The sequence below is a fragment of the Aedes albopictus genome, chromosome 1 (genome assembly GCF_035046485.1).
Source record: "Aedes albopictus strain Foshan chromosome 1, AalbF5, whole genome shotgun sequence".
Taxonomy (NCBI): Eukaryota; Metazoa; Arthropoda; class Insecta; order Diptera; family Culicidae; genus Aedes; species Aedes albopictus.
This window is the reverse complement of record NC_085136.1, coordinates 223070715-223093348: the sequence shown is the minus strand read 5'-3', so window position 1 is coordinate 223093348 and position 22634 is coordinate 223070715. Positions and strand designations below refer to the sequence as shown.

Genomic DNA, 22634 nt, shown 5'->3' with positions numbered 1-22634 from the left:
CTGACGCAATCCGCCGGGCTTTCGACGACAACGTAGATCTTAAGGTCATCAGCGTAAACAAGCCTACAGCCAACACCCAGCAAAGCAGCAACGTCGTTGAAATAGAGTGCGAAGAGAAGAGGCCCGAGGTTACTTCCTTGTGGTACGCCCGAGGAGTTCGTGAACCAAAAGGAGGTATATGATCCAATCTTGACGCAAAGTCTCCTACCACATAAGTAAGATTTTAGCCAACTTACAGTAGCGGTCGAGGCACCCAATTTTGCCAACTTGCACAAGAGAATGCCATGATCGATTTTGTCGAAGGCTGCCTTCAAATCCGTATAAATTGCATCTACCTGTTTTCCGTCTTCCAAATGGTTGATGCAATTAGAAGTAAAAGAGAGCAGGTTGGTCGTTACTGACCTGCCAGGATAAAATCCATGCTGGTCGGTGGAAATATACATTTTTGTTTGGGCAAAAAGGCAATCATTGATAATAGTCTCAAATAATTTTGAGCCAGCGCATAATGACGTAATTCCACGGTAGTTTCGTACATCCCTCTTATCGCCATTTTTGTACACTGGGAACATGAAGGATTTTTTCCACTGCTCAGGAAATTTCTTCTGCTGCAGCGACAGATTGAAAATTCTGCACAGGGGAACAGCGAGGACATCAATACAACTCTTCAAAACAATAGCGGGGATTCTATCGGGTCCAGGAGCGGTGGATGTTTTCAGCCTCTTCACGGCTTTGCGCAGCATTTCATCCGTCACGAACGGCACATCGATGTCGCAAAAACTTTCAGGAACAGCCGAAGCAGCTACTGTAGCATCGTCGGGTGTTGCGCACTCCTCGTTAAAAACGCTGGTAAAATGCTTAGCAAAAAGGTTGCACTTTTCTGAAGCACTTGAAGCTACATCATCGTTGGAAAAAATCGTTGCAGGTACACCATCGTTTTGTTTTCGCTTCGAGTTGACGTAGTTCCAGAACCGTTTGGGGTTATGACGCAAGCTGTTCTGCACGTTATCGACATATTGCATATATAAATGACTGTTCAACGATTTGTAAGCATTGCTTGCTGTTTGAAATCGTTGCTTGAAAAGCGGCGTTCGTAGTCTCCGATAGTGGCGCTGACATGCATTTTTCTCGCGCTTTAGCGAGCGAAGTCGTGCATTTCCCCATGGTGGTTTCGCCGGCAATCGCTTTTTAGGCACATTCGAAGACAGCCAATTCGCGATAACATCCGTATAATTCTGCACCGCAACGTCCACATCCGAACAAGTCAAAACTTCAGTCCAATCAATGCGCGCAAGAAAGTTGTTCAGCGAAGCAAAATCGATGCGTTTATAATTCAACGGAAGCGTATCTTCGTGCTCGAAGAGAGGTTCGCTGTCACCAACGAGTAATGTTATTTCTAACGGAGGGTGCGGGCGATCAATCTTCACCAACGGAACTGCGGCTTCGGCGATGACACAAGATTTAGTGTTAGCAAACACCAAATCCAAGATGTGATTCCAAGGATTCGTCACGAAACAGAACTGATTCAAATTCAGCATAGCCATGTTGTCTAGTAAGCATGCACTCGCCGGACCAACACTGACGGGGTCAGCAGTAATAAAAGACGACTCACTCTGCTTCCACACGAGGTTGGCTTGATTGAAGTCACCACAAACGACAATACAATCATCGTTGCCCGCAGGTCGAAGACTGTCACATATAGCATCACCGAAGCGTTTCACAAATGGAAGATTGGAACGCAACTCGGGAGGGATATATCCAGCGCAAATAAACAAATAGGAATTTGCAATATGGACACGGGTCAGCACCAATTCGAAGCCTTCTGTAGCACACCTAATCAATGAAGAGGGCAGCTTGCGATGAACGGCAATGAGGACACCTCCTCCAGACTTCTTTTGACTGTTGGTCGTATCGCGGTCATTCCTGTAGACTACATAAGCGTTGCTTCAATATCATAAGCGGTATTCTCTCCTCTAAAGTTCGCTGGTCCATGCGGGGCTTGATCATCATCCTTGCATTGGTCGAGTCGTAAAACATTGAGAGATATCCCATCACCGTCAATCGACTGAAACGGATAGGAATTCGGTGCGGGATCGTCAGGTATTAAAACAAAATACTCGCCTCTGGTAGAGACCAGTTGGTCTCCACCGTCCACATTATAATTTCCTATGCTTGATTCACTTCCATGGCGTTGTCCAAAGGGGTCCCCGCAGTAGTAACCTTGTCTGGACGTCGTCTGCCGGGTTGCTGTTCAAATTCCCTGAACAAGAGTCCGGCCGGCCACGTTGAAGAGTTCAATGCTAGGGTCCGGTGATCAGGGTCCAATCCGATCTTGAAGGAGACGTAACTCAGCTTGGTAATATCGGCATCCTTAGCAACCAGACGCACAACATCGAAGGAGTCCTGCACATCCAAACAACGAGCGACGATTTTCTGCACATCCTCTACCTTTACCAGTGGCTGAAATCCTGACAAGTAAAGCCAGAATTTCTGAGGTTGTGGAGGAGGTACGAGGAATGGAACAGATAGGTCAGATAGATCGATCGTGTTTGTTCCGCGTTCAGCGACAGCGACAACCTGGACAGGCTGACCATTATTACCACGACGACGTTTGATACCGGTTTTAGGCCACTGCGGTGTACTAACCGATTTAGCAAGTGGGCGCTCCTTATCGACGCCCTCGACTTTCTTGCTCAGAGCTTCAACCAGGCTGGTCAACTTCTGCACTTGATCTGACAGCAAATTCAAATCCACCGATGGGGGCGGTTGTGGACTCATCGTCTCTTCGATATACGTGCAAACGCTGCGACCGTTGAGTGTGTCTCTGCATTTGGGGCAGATAAACATAGCTTGGCCATTCGAAAATAGATCTCGATTTGCCCGATTGTTGAAACCGCAGCATTTCTGGCTAATGTGAAAGTACGTATCACAAAAGCCACATCGTATTGGTTCCAACTCATTGATAACGAGGGAACATTCGCCGCAATGTTTTGAATCCATTTCTGCTTTGCTCAACTTCGCCTAGTGGAAGTATCCCACGAAGTAACGATACGAGTGTGCAGTTGGTGCTATCGGTCACGAACAATATAGCTGTACTATCGGTCACGAGCAACAAGAACGGCCGGATGGTTACTGGATTTCTCTTGTAGAGCGACAGGAATCGAACTGTACTCCGGTTTACTGACGTTCCTGGACGTACGTAGTGCACAGATACAAAAACACAATCAATGAAAAACTCGATTAAACAATTAACTAACAAAAAGAATTATCGTAGTTGAGAATACACAAACAACAATATTCGGCAGTGATGCCAGAAACAATACATATTAAAGCCCATTATATTCAACTTTTTGGGCAAAAATTAAAAATTGTTGATATTTTTATTATTTGTCAACCTCTTTAAACAATCTGCTGTACGACTCCGTTTCAACTATTTTTTCAATGAATGGCCTCTTATTCTCGATGATTCATCATAGTAGATTCCAAATATGCCCTTAAATCTCTTAACGAAGTTTGTTTTTTACGAACTGGAATCAATTTTGTAAAATGGGACATAAATCACCATACACCGATAAACGCCTAAAATTATGCAATGTCCTTGTGATTTCATGTGGTTAAAGCTGTTGCACGGTTGCCTGTTGTGTTCAAAATTTGTTAACATTAAAAAAAAAACCCAGATTAATCCACCTAGTGGTGAAAGTGCCTTTCTCGACGAATATGTACTCATGAACTTTTCGTCGACGTTAGCCAAAATGTTCGTGAATCCTGAAAACATTTTTCGCATGTCGCATGCATGGATTTGGTTCACTTTTATATTTGGCCACTTCCGGCGGGACACCTGGAACCGGTTCCGGAGCACTACCGGTTCAGATGTGGTCTCAGACTGTTTTCTTGCTAACTGTCCATCAGGTTATCGAAATTGCCGCAATTTGATGTGTCGTATGCATGGATTTGGTTCACTTTTATATTTGGCCACTTCCGGCGGGACATCCGGAGCCGGTTCTGGAACACAACCGGTTCAGATATGGTCTGAGACTGTTTTCTTGCTAACTGTCCATCAGGTTATCGAAATTGCCGCAATTTGATGTGTCGTATGCATGGTTTTGGTTCATTTTTATATTTGGCCACTTCCGGCGGGACATCCGGAACCGGTTCTGGTAGACAACCGGTTCAGATATGGTCTGAGACTGTTTTCTTGCTAACTGCTCATGAGGTTATCCAAAATGCCGCGGTTTGATGTGTCGCATGTATGTGTTTGTTACATTTTTATGTATGGCCCCTTCCAAGGGTACTGGTCCGGAACACGTAAATGGCCATAACTCCGGAACGGCTGGACCGATCCGAACCATTTTCAATAGGAAACAATGGGACCAGATTCCGCGTCGGTCATTAAAATCGGTTGAGGTTTACTGTCAAAAAGTGATGTGAGTTTTTTTTTGTACACATACACACTAGGTTGTCCCAAAATTGGACATGGTTAAAAAGCTTGGGGGCTCACCCTGCAAATGATAGCTAAGGGTGTTAGAAACAAACTTTTGTATGACGGCAACTTTCAGAAATGACGTTTAGAGGTCGCCCCGGCGAGATTTTAAAAAAATGGCCATTTTTCGTAATAAATTTCATACAAATATTTTTTACCGTATAAAAATTGGCAATACCCACTATTTTTCTATTTTTTACAGCTTGATATGGATCCTAACTTCTTGGGAAAAATAATTAACGACATGTTTTGCAGGTAACTTTGTGATACTGAATTTTTGAATTTACTAAAATTTGTCATTTTTTGGTGTACTGTGCATTTTACCCATCATAAAAAGTATCTGAACCTAATGCAAATTTAAAACAATTTCCATAAAAATATAGGAAATTTTATGAGGAAAAACTTTGCCGAAGACAGCATTGCGTTTTTTCTATCCGTTTTAGAGTTATTCACGATTAACTATTTGGTGAAATTTGAATTTTTAGATATTTTTCTAAAAATGTCACATAATAACTTCTTAAAAACACATACAAAGTAAAAAATCACGTATGCTCAACAAGTTTTTGTCTTGATTGTGTTTAGGAATTATGGTGGCATCATTTCTCGGATACTTTTTCAAAACGACGTATAATACACGCAAATCCTATAGAAAGGTATTGTCGGGCCGCCACCAAACCGGACGTCGCACAATCGAGTCGCGACGCGACCCAACTCGCGACGTTTTTGAATCATGTCAAAAGTAGTGCGCATCCTTCCCGTTGTTGTCAGCAACACAGCGCACTAGATGCGAAACAGTTGCGACACTTGTGGACCAAGAAAATGGCATTTTTTGATTGAATGTCGGTCTTGATTCCAACCGGATAGACAATACCTACTAGCGTACCATTTTGAGATGCCTCAGAAGGCCATGGCATTTTCAACGGTGATGTACTGAAAATGGTTTATACGAGCATAATACACAATCAAACGCACGCCACATTTTATATATCATTTAGAAGGTGATACCGTCAAGGCACCATTCACCGTGGATCTAAGAGGATTCGGGGCAAATAAGGGCTGTCATTTTACACCAGTCTTATAAACATTGTTGGTGCCGGTTTTAATTGCCTTCATTATAGGTTAAAATTGAAGCAATATCCACAGAAGTAGAAAAAATTTCACAAAATTTGGTGATATAGTACAATTAGTAAAGGGTAGTAGGGTCGCCTAATTCCGTGGTAGGTCACCATTCACCGTAATAGTAGGGACCCATTCACCGTGTATGAGAAATTTTATTCAACTTTGTTTAAAAATGATCAAAACAACCCAGCCAAGGAAATTTTATTCGTTTAAATTCATTTCAAGTAATAACTTGCAAGATTTTATTAGAAAAACGAATGTTCAAATTTTCGATTTTTTCTAGATATATGGGACAATATGGGGCACGGTGAATGGAGACCATTGATTTTGAGGGTGCCCATTTACCGTGCCTTTTTGTTTCAATTAAAAAGTACGAGTAATCATACTTTCTTGTTAAACTTACTTCGGTAATGCAAAATACATACCTGATATGTGAATTTAATTGCTTCTTGGTGGAATAAAAACGTTACTACATTTAGTTTATCGCTTAAATCACCTTAGCGCAGCTTTCGTTTTTTCACTATGAATGCAGTGAACGAGCAGAAACCCGCTTCATGTAAACACACTTTAGTGTCAAAATGATACTTTTAAATGTTTTTAATGAGCGTTTTGACATGGTAACAATACATTAGTGTTGTATTGGTGAAATTGAAGGGAAATTGTCATATCATTCAATCATAATATGGAAATAATTGAAAAATATTCGAAGGCACACGGTGAATGGAGCCCCCACGGTGAATGGCGCCTTGACGGTACATTCCGCAAAACATGCCGATTTTGTTTTTCAATGATGTTGTTCAAATCGTTCAAAGACATGAATAAAACGTTCTAGTAGTCCCTATCATTTTGATCAACATATAGGATGATAAAAATGACGTCACTTGTTTACGTCCAAAACTGTTGTTTACCAATAATAGCCTACCTTGTCTTTTTGTATGCCGTGTATCAAATTTTTCTAACCTTGTATAACCTTACGTTAACTCGCTGGTTCATCTCATCCCACCCGTTTCAATTTGACTCGGTGTATCTTATTTTCGATGTTGATAACATAGTTCAAGTCAGTAAATGTAAAAAAAAACATGCTCTGCTTTTTAGAATGTCTTGAATTGGAACTTAGTATCTAAAAATTGGTATTCATACGTAAGATGATCGTAATCGCGATTCGTATTCGCCTTTATGCACTTTGCCACTGTTTCCTGGGCTGTTTCACTGGTCCAGAACTCATACGTCTTCTATAGAAAAATAATTGAGAATATCGACAGGAAAGTAAGTTAAACGCGAAAATATGGCTCAACATTTTGTGGAGAATATCATTAAAAAATCAATAGGCAGTATGTACTAAGCTTGTCAAGTCAAGAGAGCTAGCTTTTTAAGAAATCTTTGCTATATAATTTCTATATGAAGGGATTGAATAACAAAAAATAAAAACCAATTAATGATGTCACCATAATTCCGTAACACGATCAAGACGAAAACTTGTTGAGCATACGTGATTTTTTACTTTGTATGTGTTTTTGAGAAGTTATTATGTGACATTTTTAGAAAAATACCTAAAAATTCAAATTTCATCAAATAGTAAATCGTGAAAAACTCTAAAACGGATAGAAAAAACGCAATGCTGTCTTCGGCAAAGTTTTTCCTCATAAAATTTCCTATATTTTTATGGAAATTGTTTTAAATTTGCATTAGGTTCAGATACTTTTTATGATGGGTTAAATGCACAGTATATCAAAAAATGACAAATTTTAGTAAATTCAAAAATTCAGTATCACAAAGTTACCTTCAAAACATGTCGTTAATTATTTTTCCCAAGAAGTTAGGATCCATATCAAGCTGTAAAAAATATAAAAGTAGTGGGTATTGCCAATTTTTATACGGTAAAAAATATTTGTATGAAATTTATTACGAAAAATGGCCATTTTTTTAAAATCTCGCCGGGGCGACCTCTAAACGTCATTTCTGAAAGTTGCCGTCATACAAAAGTTTGTTTCTAACACCCTTAGCTATCATTTGCAGGGTGAGCCCCCAAGCTTTTTGACCATGTCCAATTTTGGGACAACCTAATACACACATACACACATACACACACACATACACACACAGACATCACCTCAATTCGTCGAACTGAGTTGATTGGTATATGCGACTTGACCCTCCGGGCCTTCTATCAAAAAGTCGTTTTTGGAGTGAACATATAGCCTTTCCAGTACACTTAGTGTACGAGAAAGGCAAAAAGATAATTCACCATGAATATTATTTCGTCAATCCAACGTAGACTAGTACATAGACATAAACATATACATAAATTTTGTTTTCTATTTCTAATTAATGCATTTTATTATTTTTTCATAGGGGTCTAAAAAGTAGTTCGTTCAAACTATGCGTGTCTATTTCTGTTGTTATTGAAATATTGTTTCAGACTATGCTGAGACATTGTAAAGTCAATCATTTCGCAATGTTCATTATAGATTGACATCATTTGATTAATTGGTCCAAATTTAGCGTAATCCGTCCGATTATAACAAGTTTAAAAAGGTGTTCGACTACGAAGACGCCGTGTAGGCGCATAGAAATTGAATTTAGATAAAATTTCAGATGAGTAAATTCGTTGCGAAATAATATCATTTACAAATGAGATCATGGCGATCTCACGACGCTCTTTTAATGTCAGAATGTTTATAAGCATGCAGCGTGCTTCATATGATGGAAGAGGAAATACTGTCCAACCTAGTTTCCGAAGAGCATATAATAGAAATTGTTTTTGTACTGATTCTATCCTGTCGATATGCGTTATTCTGAAAGGGGACCAGACAACGCTGCAATATTCCAGAATTGACCTCACATAAGAAATGTACAGAGTTTTTATTGTATACGGGTCTTCAAAATTGTAGCTGAAGCGTTTTATAAACCCAAGCATATTATTTGCTCTATGGATAATCGTATTGTAATGGTCTGTGAAAGTTAGTTTAGAATCCAAAATAACTCCTAGATCCCTAACTCTTTCACATGTTTCTACTTCTTGGTTTCCTAGAGTAATTGCGCTAGTAGGTGTGCTTAGTTTTCTGCTAAAAGTTATTCAATTACACTTTTTAACATTCAGCTGCAATAAGCTTTTAGAGCACCATTTGTAAAAAATATGAATTTCCTTCTGAAATATACTTATATCTTGGTTATTCCTGACTTCCAAGAAGAGCTTCATGTCATCAGCATAAATAAGTAATTTGACTTTTTCCAGAATGAAGGAAATGTCATTTACGTACAATATGAATAAAAGGGGACTTAGATGGGAACCTTGAGGAACTCCAGATGTGACTTGAATTGGATTAGATTGTTTTCCATTGAATTTTATTATTTGTTCTCGGTTCGTGAGATACGACTCAAGCCACTTTAGAAGCCCGTGTTCTATTCCATTTTTCTGCAATTTGAAGAGTAACAATGGAATATCAATCCTATCGAAAGCTTTACTAAAGTCGGTGTATAGAGCTTCTACGTGGTTGCCATTATTCATGGCATTCAACGTGTAGTTAATGAATTCTGTTGCCGCTGGCCACACTGCCTCTTGATGTGTCAAAAGAGGCAATAATGAGTAACGAAGAAGCCCCAAATAGAAAATGTTAGATAACGAGAGCGAGACGTAAAACCCTGCCGAAATTGTCAGGATAGTTGCACGAATTTATTAGATACTATTACTTCTTGCATTGTTTAGTCTAAATTGAATTTACTATTCTAGTTCATGTAAGGGTGAGTGATAATGATAGGAAATTCTTTATATGTGAATTATTTAACTCAAATAAATTATTTATAGCTAGACAAAATGTGCTATGCTAGGACCAACAGTATCAAGAACTCTGTTGCAGTGTTAAAGGCAGAACGTCTGTAAAGGGCGTCACTGAAAGTGTAAGAAAAGTTACAGTGTAAATTCCTATTTTATTGAACTAATAAAAACTATATTTGCAGTTTAAAGCTGCACAAACGCACGATTCGCGTTGATCTGAGGCTGCTAAAAACCCGGTGTAAATTCCCCTTCTGCCCCCGCAACAAATTCTATAAGGTTTGTAGCAGTAGAACGTCCCTTAAAGAATCCATGCTGCTTATCTGTAATTCTGTGTTTTATTTGAATAAATATTTTTTCGTTTATTATTGCTTCAAACAGCTTAGGAATGCAAGAAATAATGGCAATTCCACGATAATTACGTACGTCTGATTTTTTTTTCCTGATTTAAAGATGGGCACTAAATATGAATTCTTCCATGCTTTTGGAAAGGTGCGGGACTCAATAGATATTTCAAAGAGCCAGAATAATGGAGCAGTAAGCTCAGTCGCTAGAGTTTTCATAAATATTGGCGGGATTCCGTCAGGTCAAGCACCTTTAGAAGCATCTAATTTTTGTAGGCCGTGTAGTATTTCGTGTACCTTGACGTGATTGACACCTACATCCGCTGGGTATTCAGGTATGTATTCGAAAAAATCACGGTCACGATCCTCTTCGGAATAAGAAGCATATATGTCCTGGAAAAATGATGCGAAAAGATTACAAATATCTTCCGAGTTATTGCCAACGCATTGGTCCAAATACATTGAAGATGGAAAATTATTAGATTTAAGTTTCGACTGTACGTAATTAAAGAAGTTCTTCGGGCACAACTTTATCTCTTTTTCAGTGTTCTTGTTGTACTCTTCAAATGCAACGTCGATGGCCAAGTTGAGTTGATCGCAGATGTCTAGATATTTTTCCAAATTTTCGTTAGTTTGGTTATTTTTGTAATTCTTATGTGCTTTCTGTTTTCGGTTTTTTAAATTTTTTATTTGTCTATTGTACCAAGCTGGAAATTTTGAGTTGCGGTTCCGTCTTTTTTTCTTGACAGGTACCTCTTCAAGAATAATTCTAAAAATAATGTTGTAAAATAATTCAACTGCAGTATCGACGCATCCTTCATTCTTTAACAATAGTTGCCAATTTATACTATTAAGTTTATGTCTAATGTTATCGTAGTTTGCTTTATGGTATTCAAAGACTTCCTCGTACTCACAATCGTTGGGTCTATGATTTTCATGAACAAACAATGAGTATTCGATTGCTGTGTGAAATGCTTCATTCTTCCATAGAGGTTGTAATGAAGCAGCAACACAGAAATCTTCCTGAATATTCGTGAGAAGAAAATCAAGATAGCAATTTTGTTCATTTTTTATATGATTAATTTGATTCAAAGATAAACCAGCAGATCTGTCAAAAATTAATTGCAATGTTTCGTTTTCACCAACGATTGGAAGTAGAATTTGATCATTTTCTGAGTCATGGATAAAATCGACGTTTCGTTGGTTAAAGTCCCCATAAATGTGAACTTTAACCTCCGGTGGAAGTTCTGATAATATTTTTCCAGCCATTTCAAAGAAATTTTCATAACTGCTTTTGATAGTGCGGTCTGGGGGAAAATATACAGAGGCAAAAACATGAGTTTCACCTGCAATGTATGTTTTCACCCAAACATGTTCAAATGCATTATTTTTTGTAGAGTGTAGAAGTTCAGAATTAAATTTTGTCGAAATAGCAACAAGAACTCCACCTCCAGACTTTTTTCCAGACTCGAGAAAGTCTCGGTCATCTCTGTATACATTAAAGCTATTTCCGAAAATTTCTTCGCTTCTCACGCTTTCATCCCAGCTAGTTTCAGTTGCCAAAAGTATCGAAAAGGATGAACTAATAATTTTTTTATGTATTTCCTTCATTTTTGCTGGGCTTTTCATGCGGTTGAAATTTTGACAGTACACCAAAATTTCAAATGCATTCTGTTTGAACTGCGAAGAGATTTCCGGAAGAATGTTGGTTGGGGAATTAAAGCTATTTTCTTCCGAAGAAGAAGGCGTCCTTACTTCGGAAAATTTCGTCCAGTAGAGGGGGAATAGAACTTGTTAGCACTCTCCCGTAATTGTTGCAATCGGTGCGTGCGTTCGCTGGAGAGATATTGTCGATACGACAATAAGTCCGATGCGGTTTCAGCTGGACCAACTCCGTACTCCTGATGAACATCGTTGAAGATACGTAGAAGGTGCGTAGGATCCGTAGGTAAACCTTCAGACGCTAGCAGTATGCGAATACTAGTGGTTGTCATCCCATCAATACAGACAGTTGCTGGCTGATCTTTCATATATGCAAGGAACAACCGAACAACCCTCATAATACCAGGATCACGTAGCCTTGCCCTTAAGAAGCGACCGTCGCCCTCAGCAGATTGTTCAGTAAGGCGGACGATGGGTGGGCGCATTGGGTCGAGCTGCATTTCACTATCATGTTGCTGTTGAACTTGTTGCTGCTGCTGTTGTTGTTGTTGCTGTTGATGCTGCTGTTTTTGCAAGGTTCCTTGTTTTTGGTTCTGTTGTTGTTGGTTGTTTTGGGGTTGAAGTTGAGCATGATTTGGTATGTTTTGCTGCAGTTGTTGTGTTTGTTGGATTCGATAAGGGTTGATCGTTTCACCCTTTTTAAAAGTGATGAAACTTGATTTTGCAGCAGTCGTTGAAAGTCCTGCAATTGGATGCTCAGTAGATTCCGGTGGGCCAGAGAATTGATTTTTTGCCATTACCAAAAGTTGTTTATCTGTAGGTTTGTTGGTCGCATTGTTATTGTAGTCTTGGTGTACATTTTGCTTTCGATGCTTTTTATTTCGTGTCACCTTCTTAGTTGTGTTTCCGAGGGTGGCATCATATTTCGACCAACTTTGACGCCAACGCCATTTATTGCCTAAAAATCGCCAACCAGGAGAATAGTGATCATGTTTTAGTTGTTCGCGTTGCTTGCCAGTCGATTCTGCTTGTTCAGCTAATTCTTCAGCTAAGGTAAGGTTCTTTCCTGGAGGGTGATTTTTTGTCTTGCTGTTAATGTTCGAGACCGCATCTGCAACCGATTTGATCTCTACGAATATTTCCTCCAGCATTTTTGTATTGGGGGTAGCTGAGTTTGGTTCCGTTATTGGAGTCAACTGAGACAGCTCATTTTTCAGGCTCAACAGTTGTTTGTTTAGTGATTCAGCACTTGTTGTATTTGCATCGTTAACGTCTTTTACAGCTTGGTTGAAGATTTTTTCGCATGATTGCATGTGCTGGACTAAATCTTTCTGAAGTTTGCCATTTTTCGCGGAGTTGGCAATTAACGATTGCTCCGTCTTGACAAGAAGATGATCTAAATTATCAACGATGTCGCCTACCATTGACATCTTTTTTAGACCGTCAGCAATTCTATGGTATGCATCCGTTTGTTTTTGGATTGATTCCAATAGACTTTCCTGCTTGCAAAGCAGCTTCCGCATGTCGATTCCAGCGTTTAAATGTTCTTGACAGTTGTCACATAGTAGTACCATGAATGCTCTAATAAAGTATTCTTGGTTCCGCTGGACTCCGATACAAGCTGCATGGTAGGGCTTTTCGCAAAATTCGCACTTCCATAAGAAGTGGTCGTCTTTGTTGCTGCACGATGTTACGCTGCACCGCATGATTCACTATAAACGCGCGGCTTTGTCAATACGATAAAAAAAAAGTACACTACGCGACGACGACGAAAGATAAAAACAAAAAATAAACTTACACAGGTTCGCGCGCGCGGACCCGGGGTCAAAAAAAGCGTGTATGCAAAAAAAAAAATGTTTAAGCTAAAAAGTAAAAATACACGCTGAGCGCTACAAAGCGCGTCCGAACTCAAAGGTGGCTCGTACTAGACTCCTAGAATAGCGTGTAATCATATGTGGAAGTATCGTTAAAAGTATATTTTCACATAAATAATGATTTTAGTGAGCTAAACTCACTGTGTTTATCACTCAGTACTCCACAAACTCTTTTTATGTGTAGAATTTTGTAAAAAAAAATGTTTTGTATAAAAAATCAATCTGATATATTCCACAAGACCTCTCTCATCATGTTTATACTCCGAAGAATTCAATCAGTGATTATTTTTTAAGATTTGGCGTGTTTTTCAGGGCACTATCAAAATAACCCCAAAATAAAAATGTGATTCTCGCTTATATGAAAAATTGAAAATCACCAAAAACATTTAAAACTATCGATTCTTCTGATTGCAATCTATGACTGATACCCCAGTAATTGTTTTAAAAATATTAAACTAAGAGAAATACTGTCTCATGGAAAAATATTGAGAAAATTTTCTGAAAAACTATCAAAGTTACCCCGTTTTACGGTACTTTCTAGTTCTGAATGAGAAAACTATTTTTCAATGTTCAATAATAATCAATGATCAATGACGACTTCGTCAACTTTAACACATTTTAATCTTCTATTTGCAATTATTAACAGTTACGCCACGAATTGATTTTCTCTTCCCTAAGGCACAGTACGAATTAATATGAAATTTTCATTCCCAAGTATCCTCCCACATAACCGAAGTTGGCCTACTTTTTCTATGAGTGAAAACATTCTCACTACCGCATCGAAAATTCATATAAATTCCTGATAAAAGTTTCGCGAACCAGCTGTCGCTCGAAAGGATGATTGAACTAGCTGTGTTGCCGAAGGGCTTTACTGATACTGTCATGCCGTATGGTGACGACGAGCTGCCCACTTCCGATGAAATTGCTACTTTTGGAAGTGCAAGAAGAGCTAATTGAGTTGGTTGCAACAGTTTTGATCCCATACCTATCGTCCACAAGACCCTTCTGCTAGCGGCCCTGCCGCCATGCATTGTCCATCCATGTACCTAAGGTTCAAACAAATCCAGCAATCATGAGCTGCAAATCTGCGGAAAACAATCCCAGCAGCAATTTCCGAACGAACGCTTGCTTGCTTGCTTGCTTGCTTGCTTTTATCAGCTCCGAATTCTCGAGCAAACTTTTCGCTGTCACTGCAGTTGCAAATTCCATTTGCCATTTCTTGCTCCTGGGGTCTCCGTTTTGGATGGGGATAGATTGTGTGCACTCAACGTAAACTGGCATTTATAATAATGTGAACACTTAGTTCTTCCAAATACAGAAAAGTAACATGGATAATAGTGGCATATTTTACTTTTTATTTGTATTTTAATCAAATATTATATTTATGATTTTTAAACTAGATGATATTTTGTAAAGTACAGATTAAATCTATAATCCATATTTATATGATACAATAATTTATTAACATACAGCACAATTACATATTCTCCGAAACTTATTGTAGGGTATTGGTTCCCTTATTAATCATGTGGCTCCCATTTTCATTCTACGAAATTGGATTGGATTGGAGCGCTGTTAGTTTTGTTTCTTATTTTAGTATTTTTTGTTAGAAGTGAGCACCCACGAAAACAAAAAGAACGGAATCAATCGGTCTCGTAATCGCTTGTTTTTGAATAGGATGAATTTTTTCCGGCTGTTCGGGCTTGTTCGGAAGTTAGCCATCAATGTTAACTTCTTTTCCCGATCAGCCTAGATAGCTGTGTAGTGTCGGTAGCGATTGTCTTAATTGGCTAAGAATAACACTACGGACCGCCTGATCCAGTGGTAAGAGTCCACTAAACAGGTGAATTAGGATTCATGGTGTTATGCGGCTTTATGCTTACCGTGCCAAGGAATGAATGGTTAGGGGGGTCTAATAAAAACCTAACCACAAACGGAGCCTGTGGAGAATTAGGGCGTCCTCCACAGTATTACGCCCTTACTGCGCTAACCGGAGCAATAGTGCAGTAGACCTTGCGTTTCTCCGAGATAATCAGTTGCCCTTCTTAAGTCTCAAATTTGAGGCTAAATAAGGGCGAGATTATTCAAATGTTGTAAATTAGCTTACATTACTACCTATACGGTTTCGCTAAATGCGTTTTCGCCATTGGCGTTTTTTTTTTTTTTTTTTTTTCAATTGACACCGATTTGGTTTGTCGTTGATGTTTCCTTTTTGTGCTGTGATTGTGAAGAGTGTAATCCTGTCTAGTTTGGGTAGTGGCTACGGCTAGGAAACCTCAGATCAATTTTCAGCGTAAAAAGCGTGCGTGGCCCAAGTGGCTCTACTTCAAAAAGTTCATTTTCATAGGGTAACTTCTGTGTAGGTTACCTTGTGAACCCAGTTTTGCTTCTTTCATTATAAATGAAGTGTCGTGCCTCGAGCATACTATATCTTAAAATAACGTTAACAGTATGTTTCAACCTTTCCTTATGGATGCCTTCAAGCAAGCTCTTGTATTCAGCATTTTTCGTTGATATTTGGCAGTATTGCTACGAATCTACGATGATTACATCATCTGAAGTAGCTCAAACGTTAATTTGAGATGCTTCAGTTTGATGGAATACTTAGGTAGTACAGTTCATGGATAACTTAACATAGAATTGCACCTAACCAATCTCTGCATGAGCAGAATTTGTCATGAGTTGACTGATTGGCATGTGTCAGATGACGAGTCTCCATTTGACCTTCTTTGCACTTTTGAGTGTTCCTTCGCAAAATTAGCGTATTCAGGCGTCCCTGCTCAACGAATTAGGAAACCTGTACTAATTGGTTGCGACCACATTTTGTGGATAACTCGCTTCCATTGCTACTCCAAGAGAGTTTCATTGTGGTTTTGTACCTACAACGCCCTCCATTGTGGCATACCATAACTATTGCTTTGAAAGAAGCTTGCCCTCTGCAGTCTGTGCGGACTGCAAGAGGTATTCCTGAATGGAACTCTGATCTGTTCAAGTTCAAAATATCTTCGGATAAACCATTCTTTTGTATAGTTACGAATCTCTAGCTTCCGCTTGAGAATTATAGCTATATAATCGACTTAGTGGGCCCTAAAACGCTCTGCTTAATTCAAATCTTCAGGAGGAAATGGGGTTTTGTCCTATTTTTCTGCAGAGGGATTTGAGTATTTCAAACATGTTTTGAACTCTTGTAGTTTTCTATGGGGTTTTTTCATGGCGTGAAATTACTCTGTAGTTATATCCCGAAAGGGTGCGTGCGTTGTATAAAGATGGAATGAGTTTCAGATTTATCTGGTTACCTCGTTCTTTCTGAAATGCTTGAAACGCATTGTCGATTATCACATCAGTGATGTTCGTCTGGCTGACATGCCTACACAGCAAAAAAATATGAAAGTTAAACAGCACGTAAATTGAAGATCAACTGAAATTTGCGGTAGAAAAATGTAAATCACCAACAGTTAACGTCAGCCGAGTAGCCCGCTGCTGGCCAGACGGCTTGTTTACAGATTTTAAAGCATATTCGCTTTAAATTTACATGCATCTGCTATAAACCATGCCAGCCACTCTCCGTCGTCAGCTAAAGAACGGCTGCTCGCAGCTGTGGCGGTTTCCCCGTTGTCTCTCTCAGCACTCTCTGCAGCAGCCAGAGCATGTCGGGAATGCGTGCATTATGGTAGAAACAGTTTAACTTTGGCTGTCTGCTCTTCAACAATCTGAGAAAGCCGAGAGAGCTCGGGCGTGCTACTCACACCCCAAGGATCTGAGTTCAATTCTCGCTCGGAGCTCAATTTTGCTTTATATTTTCTAACAAATATCTGCAATGTAATTTTAAGATCGCACAAAAATTTCCATCACATATGACGGGGTCCTTTTGTTACATTCGATCCGTCATAATTTTACAGGTTTTTTTCGAACTGTGTACTCATGTGAACTCACATGCCTCCCCATTTGGGATGTCCACAGTGACTCTTTTACACAAAGTTGTATATGTTTTCAAGAAAGTACTCGCTCAATCGTAGGTTTTGCGGTAATTTCTTGAATATTGAGGATGCTTTCGATGACGTGCCTTTCAATCTCATATTGAAAGTCGCATGACGTCACAAGCTACCTCCAATGAGCTATAGGCTCTCTTTACGCTTATGCGTTTTACAGTGTCCTTTTCAGGGCACTGAATAAACCCATTGTGGTATGGGCTAAGAGCTCTCATTGCGCTTATGCGTTCATTCCCTCTTCTAGGGTACCCCTTCCTATTTCATCACCATTCCCTTTCCTAATCCCATTCCATCCCTTGTCCCATTCTCACTCAGGTAAATGATGAAATAGGCTTATATGTATGGCGATGGCACAAATGTCCCAAATGGAGGATAACGTGCCTCTGGAGCCGGCCTTCTGATACCTGACCTCCGTTTTGGATGGGGATAGATTGTGTGCACTCAACGTAAACTGGCATTTATAATAATGTGAACACTTAGTTCTTCCAAATACAGAAAAGTAACATAGATAATAGTGGCATATTTTACTTTTTATTTGTATTTTAATCAAATATTATATTTATGATTTTTAAACTAGATGATATTTTGTAAAGTACAGATTAAATCTATAATCCATATTTATATGATACAATAATTTATTAACATACAGCACAATTACATATTCTCCGAAACTTATTGTAGGGTATTGGTTCCCTTATTAATCATGTGGCTCCCATTTTCATTCTACGAAATTGGATTGGATTGGAGCGCTGTTTGTTTTGTTTCTTATTTTAGTATTTTTTGTTAGAAGTGAGCACCCACGAAAACAAAAAGAACGGAATCAATCGGTCTCGTAATCGCTTGTTTTTGAATAGGATGAATTTGGGAGCGTGAGATTACTGATGGCACATATACCCTATTCAATTTTATTACTATTAAAAAGAAAGGTAGCTTTACACTTTTTGCACCAAGAGTATTTGAATTTGAAAGGGTACTTCTAGCATCTCTAAAAGTCCCCAAAACATCTACATATTCGCAAACGTGATCAAATCATTTCCAAAAGCATTGCACTTACCAGTTTTCCCGACCAACATTGAGTGAACATTCGCCGGCAATCAGATCGAAATCAGCAAAGTGGTAAATGAGATCAGCGGCATGGACTGGCACGCGGTGCGATATCCATGATCCATCTAAAACGTGCAGAGTTTGGTTGAACGGGATGGATAGTGCGACGACGTTTGTGGCGCAATGTGAAGGCGGTTGTCAACCAGCCAGGGACTTCGTCGTCATCGTCGTTGGTATAGAGCTTTGTCGTATCATCAGGTCACACTGCACTGTGTTTGCATTCCATCTGTGCGCGTGTTGTGGCACAGAAATGACAGGGAGCAGGGATTGTGCTTGTACTTATCAGAACACATTCCTTCCTAGAATGGAAAAATGAGATTGTTCGTGCCGAGTGGTTAGCGATGGAACGATCAGAAGGGGATGACGGTAAAAATGCACCGTTGTTGTGATAGTGTGTCTTCTTTCTTCCTCTTTCTATCTCTACGTTCTTTCTGGAACCAGCCTTTTTGAATTTAGTATTCTAAATTAACTTGTGTACTTCCACTCTATGTACATTCATTATGGCTTAATTGAGAATAGCAATAGAAGTTTTAGTTGTACAAAAGTAAATTTGAAGTATTTATAGTGTTACCGGCAACACTGACTTCGTCGCTGAAGGTGAAGTGACCTTAAAGTCGCTGCTGTTCATCCCGAAGGTTCAGCCATCGGAGAGTTTCAACAAGTACGGTACCAAGTCGGACAACATCAAGCTGTTTGTCCGCCGGGTGTTCATCACCGATGAGTTCAACGACATGATGCCCAACTATCTGAACTTCTTCCGGGGTGTCGTCGACTCGGACGATCTGCCGCTGAACGTTTCCCGTGAAACCCTCCAGCAGCACAAGCTGATCAAGGTCATCAAGAAGAAGCTCGTCCGCAAGGCGCTCGACATAATCAAGAAGCTGGAGAAGGAAACGTACGACAAGCTCTGGAAGGAATTCTCCACCAACGCCAAGCTGGGAATCATGGAAGACCCCAGCAATCGGTCCCGTCTGGCCAAGCTGCTCCGGTTCCAGTAGTCCAACAGCAAGAGCTCCAAGGAGTACACCATTCTGGCCGATTACGTCTCTCGGATGAAGCCCAAGCAGGAACACATCTACTTCATTGCCGGATCTTGCTGTGCCGAAGTCGAGAAGACTCGCTTCGCCGAACGCCTGCTCTCACGTGGCTACGAAGCCCTGTGCCTGGTTGAAGCCGTTGACGAGTACTCCATTTCCGCTCTGCCCGAGTTCGACGGCAAGAAGTTCCAAGGAAGGCTTCATCCTGAACGAGTCCGAGGAAGCCAAGGCCAACTTTGACGAACTGAAGACCGAATTCGAACCGCTGCTGAAGTGTTGGAACGATGTCGCCCTCAAGGACAAGATAGCCAAGGCCCTGGTCTCGGAACGTCTATCCAACTCGCCTTGTGCCCTGGTTGCTTCCATGTTTGGCTGGACCGGCAACATGGAACGTCTGGCTCTGGCCAATGGCCACCAGAAGACTGATGACCCACAACGGCAGTACTACCTGAACCAGCGCAAGACCCTCGAAATCAACCCCCGGCATCCGCTGATGCGCGAGCTGCTCTGTCGAGTAGAAGCCGATTCCGATGACGTTGTGGCCAAGGATATGGCCGTCCTGATGTTGAACACCGCCACCCTGCGGTCCGGATTCCAGCTGCCAGAAACGGCCAACTTTGCCGACAGCATCGAGCGGATGATGCGCCAGACCTTGGTCGTCTCGCAGGACGAACAACCGGAACCGAAGGAGTTCGTCGAGGAGGACACCGGCGCGGACTCCAAGGATGAGCAAGAAGAAGTTAACGCCGACGAAGATGCCGAGCATGACGAACTGTAAAACGTACCACAGCATTTAGAGACGTGAGTGTGCTAGTGGATTGATGAATGCGCGAGAATGTAGGGAGAAAGGACTGATTTTAGCCCGAGAGATAGGTGTCAATTCCAAGTTATTCGAGGGCGAAGGAGCATATTTTTGTTGCTCCAGCTGGCCCCTAAGTTAAGGCGTCGTGTCCGAACGTTCTAGGGATTAGTCAATAATTAGCATTTCGTAATAGCCGTAGGACAGTGTTTTTTATTTATTTTTTTTTTTTCGTTCATTATGTGTCAAATAAGAATGTTTGAATATTTATTGAGCTGTGTACAAAGCAAAGATCATCACAGAACAGATACTTTTTCGTTTGGTTATCGTAAAGCGATGATCCAACCGTATGTATCTACGTGATGTAGACTACATCTCCAGGTTCTATTCTAATTGAAAGCAGCATAAACATGTGAGCCAATGATGCAAAAATAAATGACTTATCAAATGTATAATGGTTTAAGGTGAAGATATGACGAAGCCACAGCTCAAATTTTCAAAAGCACAAATCTGAAGAACCAAACGTCGGATTGCGCTGAAAAGTTGATCGATTGGTTACCCGCTGGTGGTGACCAATCGATCAACTTTTCAGCGCAATACGACATTCGGTTCTTCAGATTTGTGCTCTTGAAAATTTGAGCTGTGGCTTCGTCATATCTTCACCTTAACGGATAACATAATCTCAGCGAGAAAGCCCTGGAACTAAAGTGTAGGGCTGCATTCTGATTGCTCAAATGGAGATCAACAATTATTCGCTTGACAAGGACTCGGGGAGGTTTTGAAGAACTGCGTTGCATGGGGTGCTGCCTAGAAAGAAATAAAAAGCTGCACCAGGTAAACAAAAATTAGCACAACATTTACGTCATTTGTAGGTAAATACTTCAAAAAAGCTTATTGCTGTTTGCTGTAACTGAGAAGTGCAGGATTGGAATAGTGCAGTAGGCGTTGCGGCGATCAGACGTGTTTTGAACTGCTTGTCACACTTCTTTCGTGTTCGCTAACTTTTTTTTCGCAATTCCACTGATGATTTGACCGGTGCTACGCCATCCTGAAAGTTCTTCCGCGTGTGTAAAACTATTTTGTGTTTTGTGAAACTCAATAGTTAGAAAGTTAGCGCTTCTCCATCCGGAGGAGGTGTCGCCCGTGTCTTATATACTATTGTATATTATGATGCCGCTGCTAGCAAATTGGGTAACGCAAACGGGAGTACCGTGACGTCGATTCCGCGTTTTACAGTTTTAAATGCACCCGGCTTAATCGCAGAACGGTTGATGGCGCTGAGCCATCCGGTAGTTCTTGCGGGGCTGACTGCACAATAAGTGAAAATTCCAGTCTGCCAAGGTACGTTTTGTATGGAATTTCTAATCATTGTCGACTCTGTATTATAACCTGAAATGAATTTTGTAGATTGAACTGTTCACGTTATTCCCTGTTACCGACACACCATAGCAAAGTGACGTCACAGTAACAACCAACACATGGGCTGCCGTAATAAAAGTTGACATTTGTTTTGCTTGAGATAACCTCATAGAACAAAGAGTCTTGCGAATGGAAACCCGATACGTGGAATTACCGATCTCCCAATTTCATTGGGAGCCCCCGCATACTCGCCATTGTACTGAAGGATCGCACATTCGGTGTATTTGACAGGATCCATGTCGCGAACGTAAAGAGGTTATCATACCATCTACTAGAACAGCTTTCATCGTGATGTGCGATGTACAGAGGCGCGTGATCGGTTGGTGAGCCGATTGACGAAAGAATGTGCAGGTTGAAGATCAAGGACCGATTCTTCAACTTCCCTTATCGCTACACCTGAAGATCACCCCATCACACGGAATCGCAAATCGACCACGTTCTGATGTATCTGGTGTATCTGGTGATGTATCTGGTATTGGTAAAACTGCGCCCTCGAAGCAGCGTTACTAGACGAGGGCGAGCTAGATGTGGCCCCTCTAGTGGTCTGCTGGACAACGGTTAAAGCAGTCATCAACGACGCGGCCGGGTACGCGGAAAGGAGTCAACGGAAGGAATGGTTCAACTAGGAGTGCAGACCGATTTTGGAGGAGAAGAACGTAACGCTGCAGCAATGAATTTGACTGATCGTGGAAAGATAAAAACAGAAGCAAAAACGACAGACGGGAGAAAAACGCAACCTGGAGGAAGCGGAATATGCAGAGATAAGGACAAGTGCTTTTTAACGGATCGGACGGTGGTGAGGTGATCGAAAGGTAGAAACAGCACTTCGATGAGCACCTGAATTGTGTGCAAAATGAGGGGACCCTCCAAAGAACGAACGACTTAATTACTTTCAGTCCTGAGCACCCATGGTGGTGCAATGGGACGAATTGAAGAATCTCCATCCTGGGCGGTTGCCAGCCATCGCCTTGACCTGTGGCCAGGTCAAATTTCTGTCGACTTCTATTATTTTCTTGTTAACCTTCCGTAACTCGCGCG

The 22634-nt window shown here is 40.6% G+C and overlaps 1 protein-coding gene across 1 annotated transcript; it reads left to right on the top strand.

Annotated features, from left to right (window-relative positions):
- The first annotated feature begins 12003 nt into the window (after positions 1-12003).
- On the top strand, positions 12004-20250 carry LOC115254801 (endoplasmin-like). Its single transcript, XM_062858562.1, is given in 3 exon segments — positions 12004-12011; positions 18907-19566; positions 19568-20250. Coding segments are annotated over 3 exon segments (1257 nt in total). The 3' UTR covers positions 20157-20250.
- The last annotated feature ends 2384 nt before the right edge of the window (positions 20251-22634 follow it).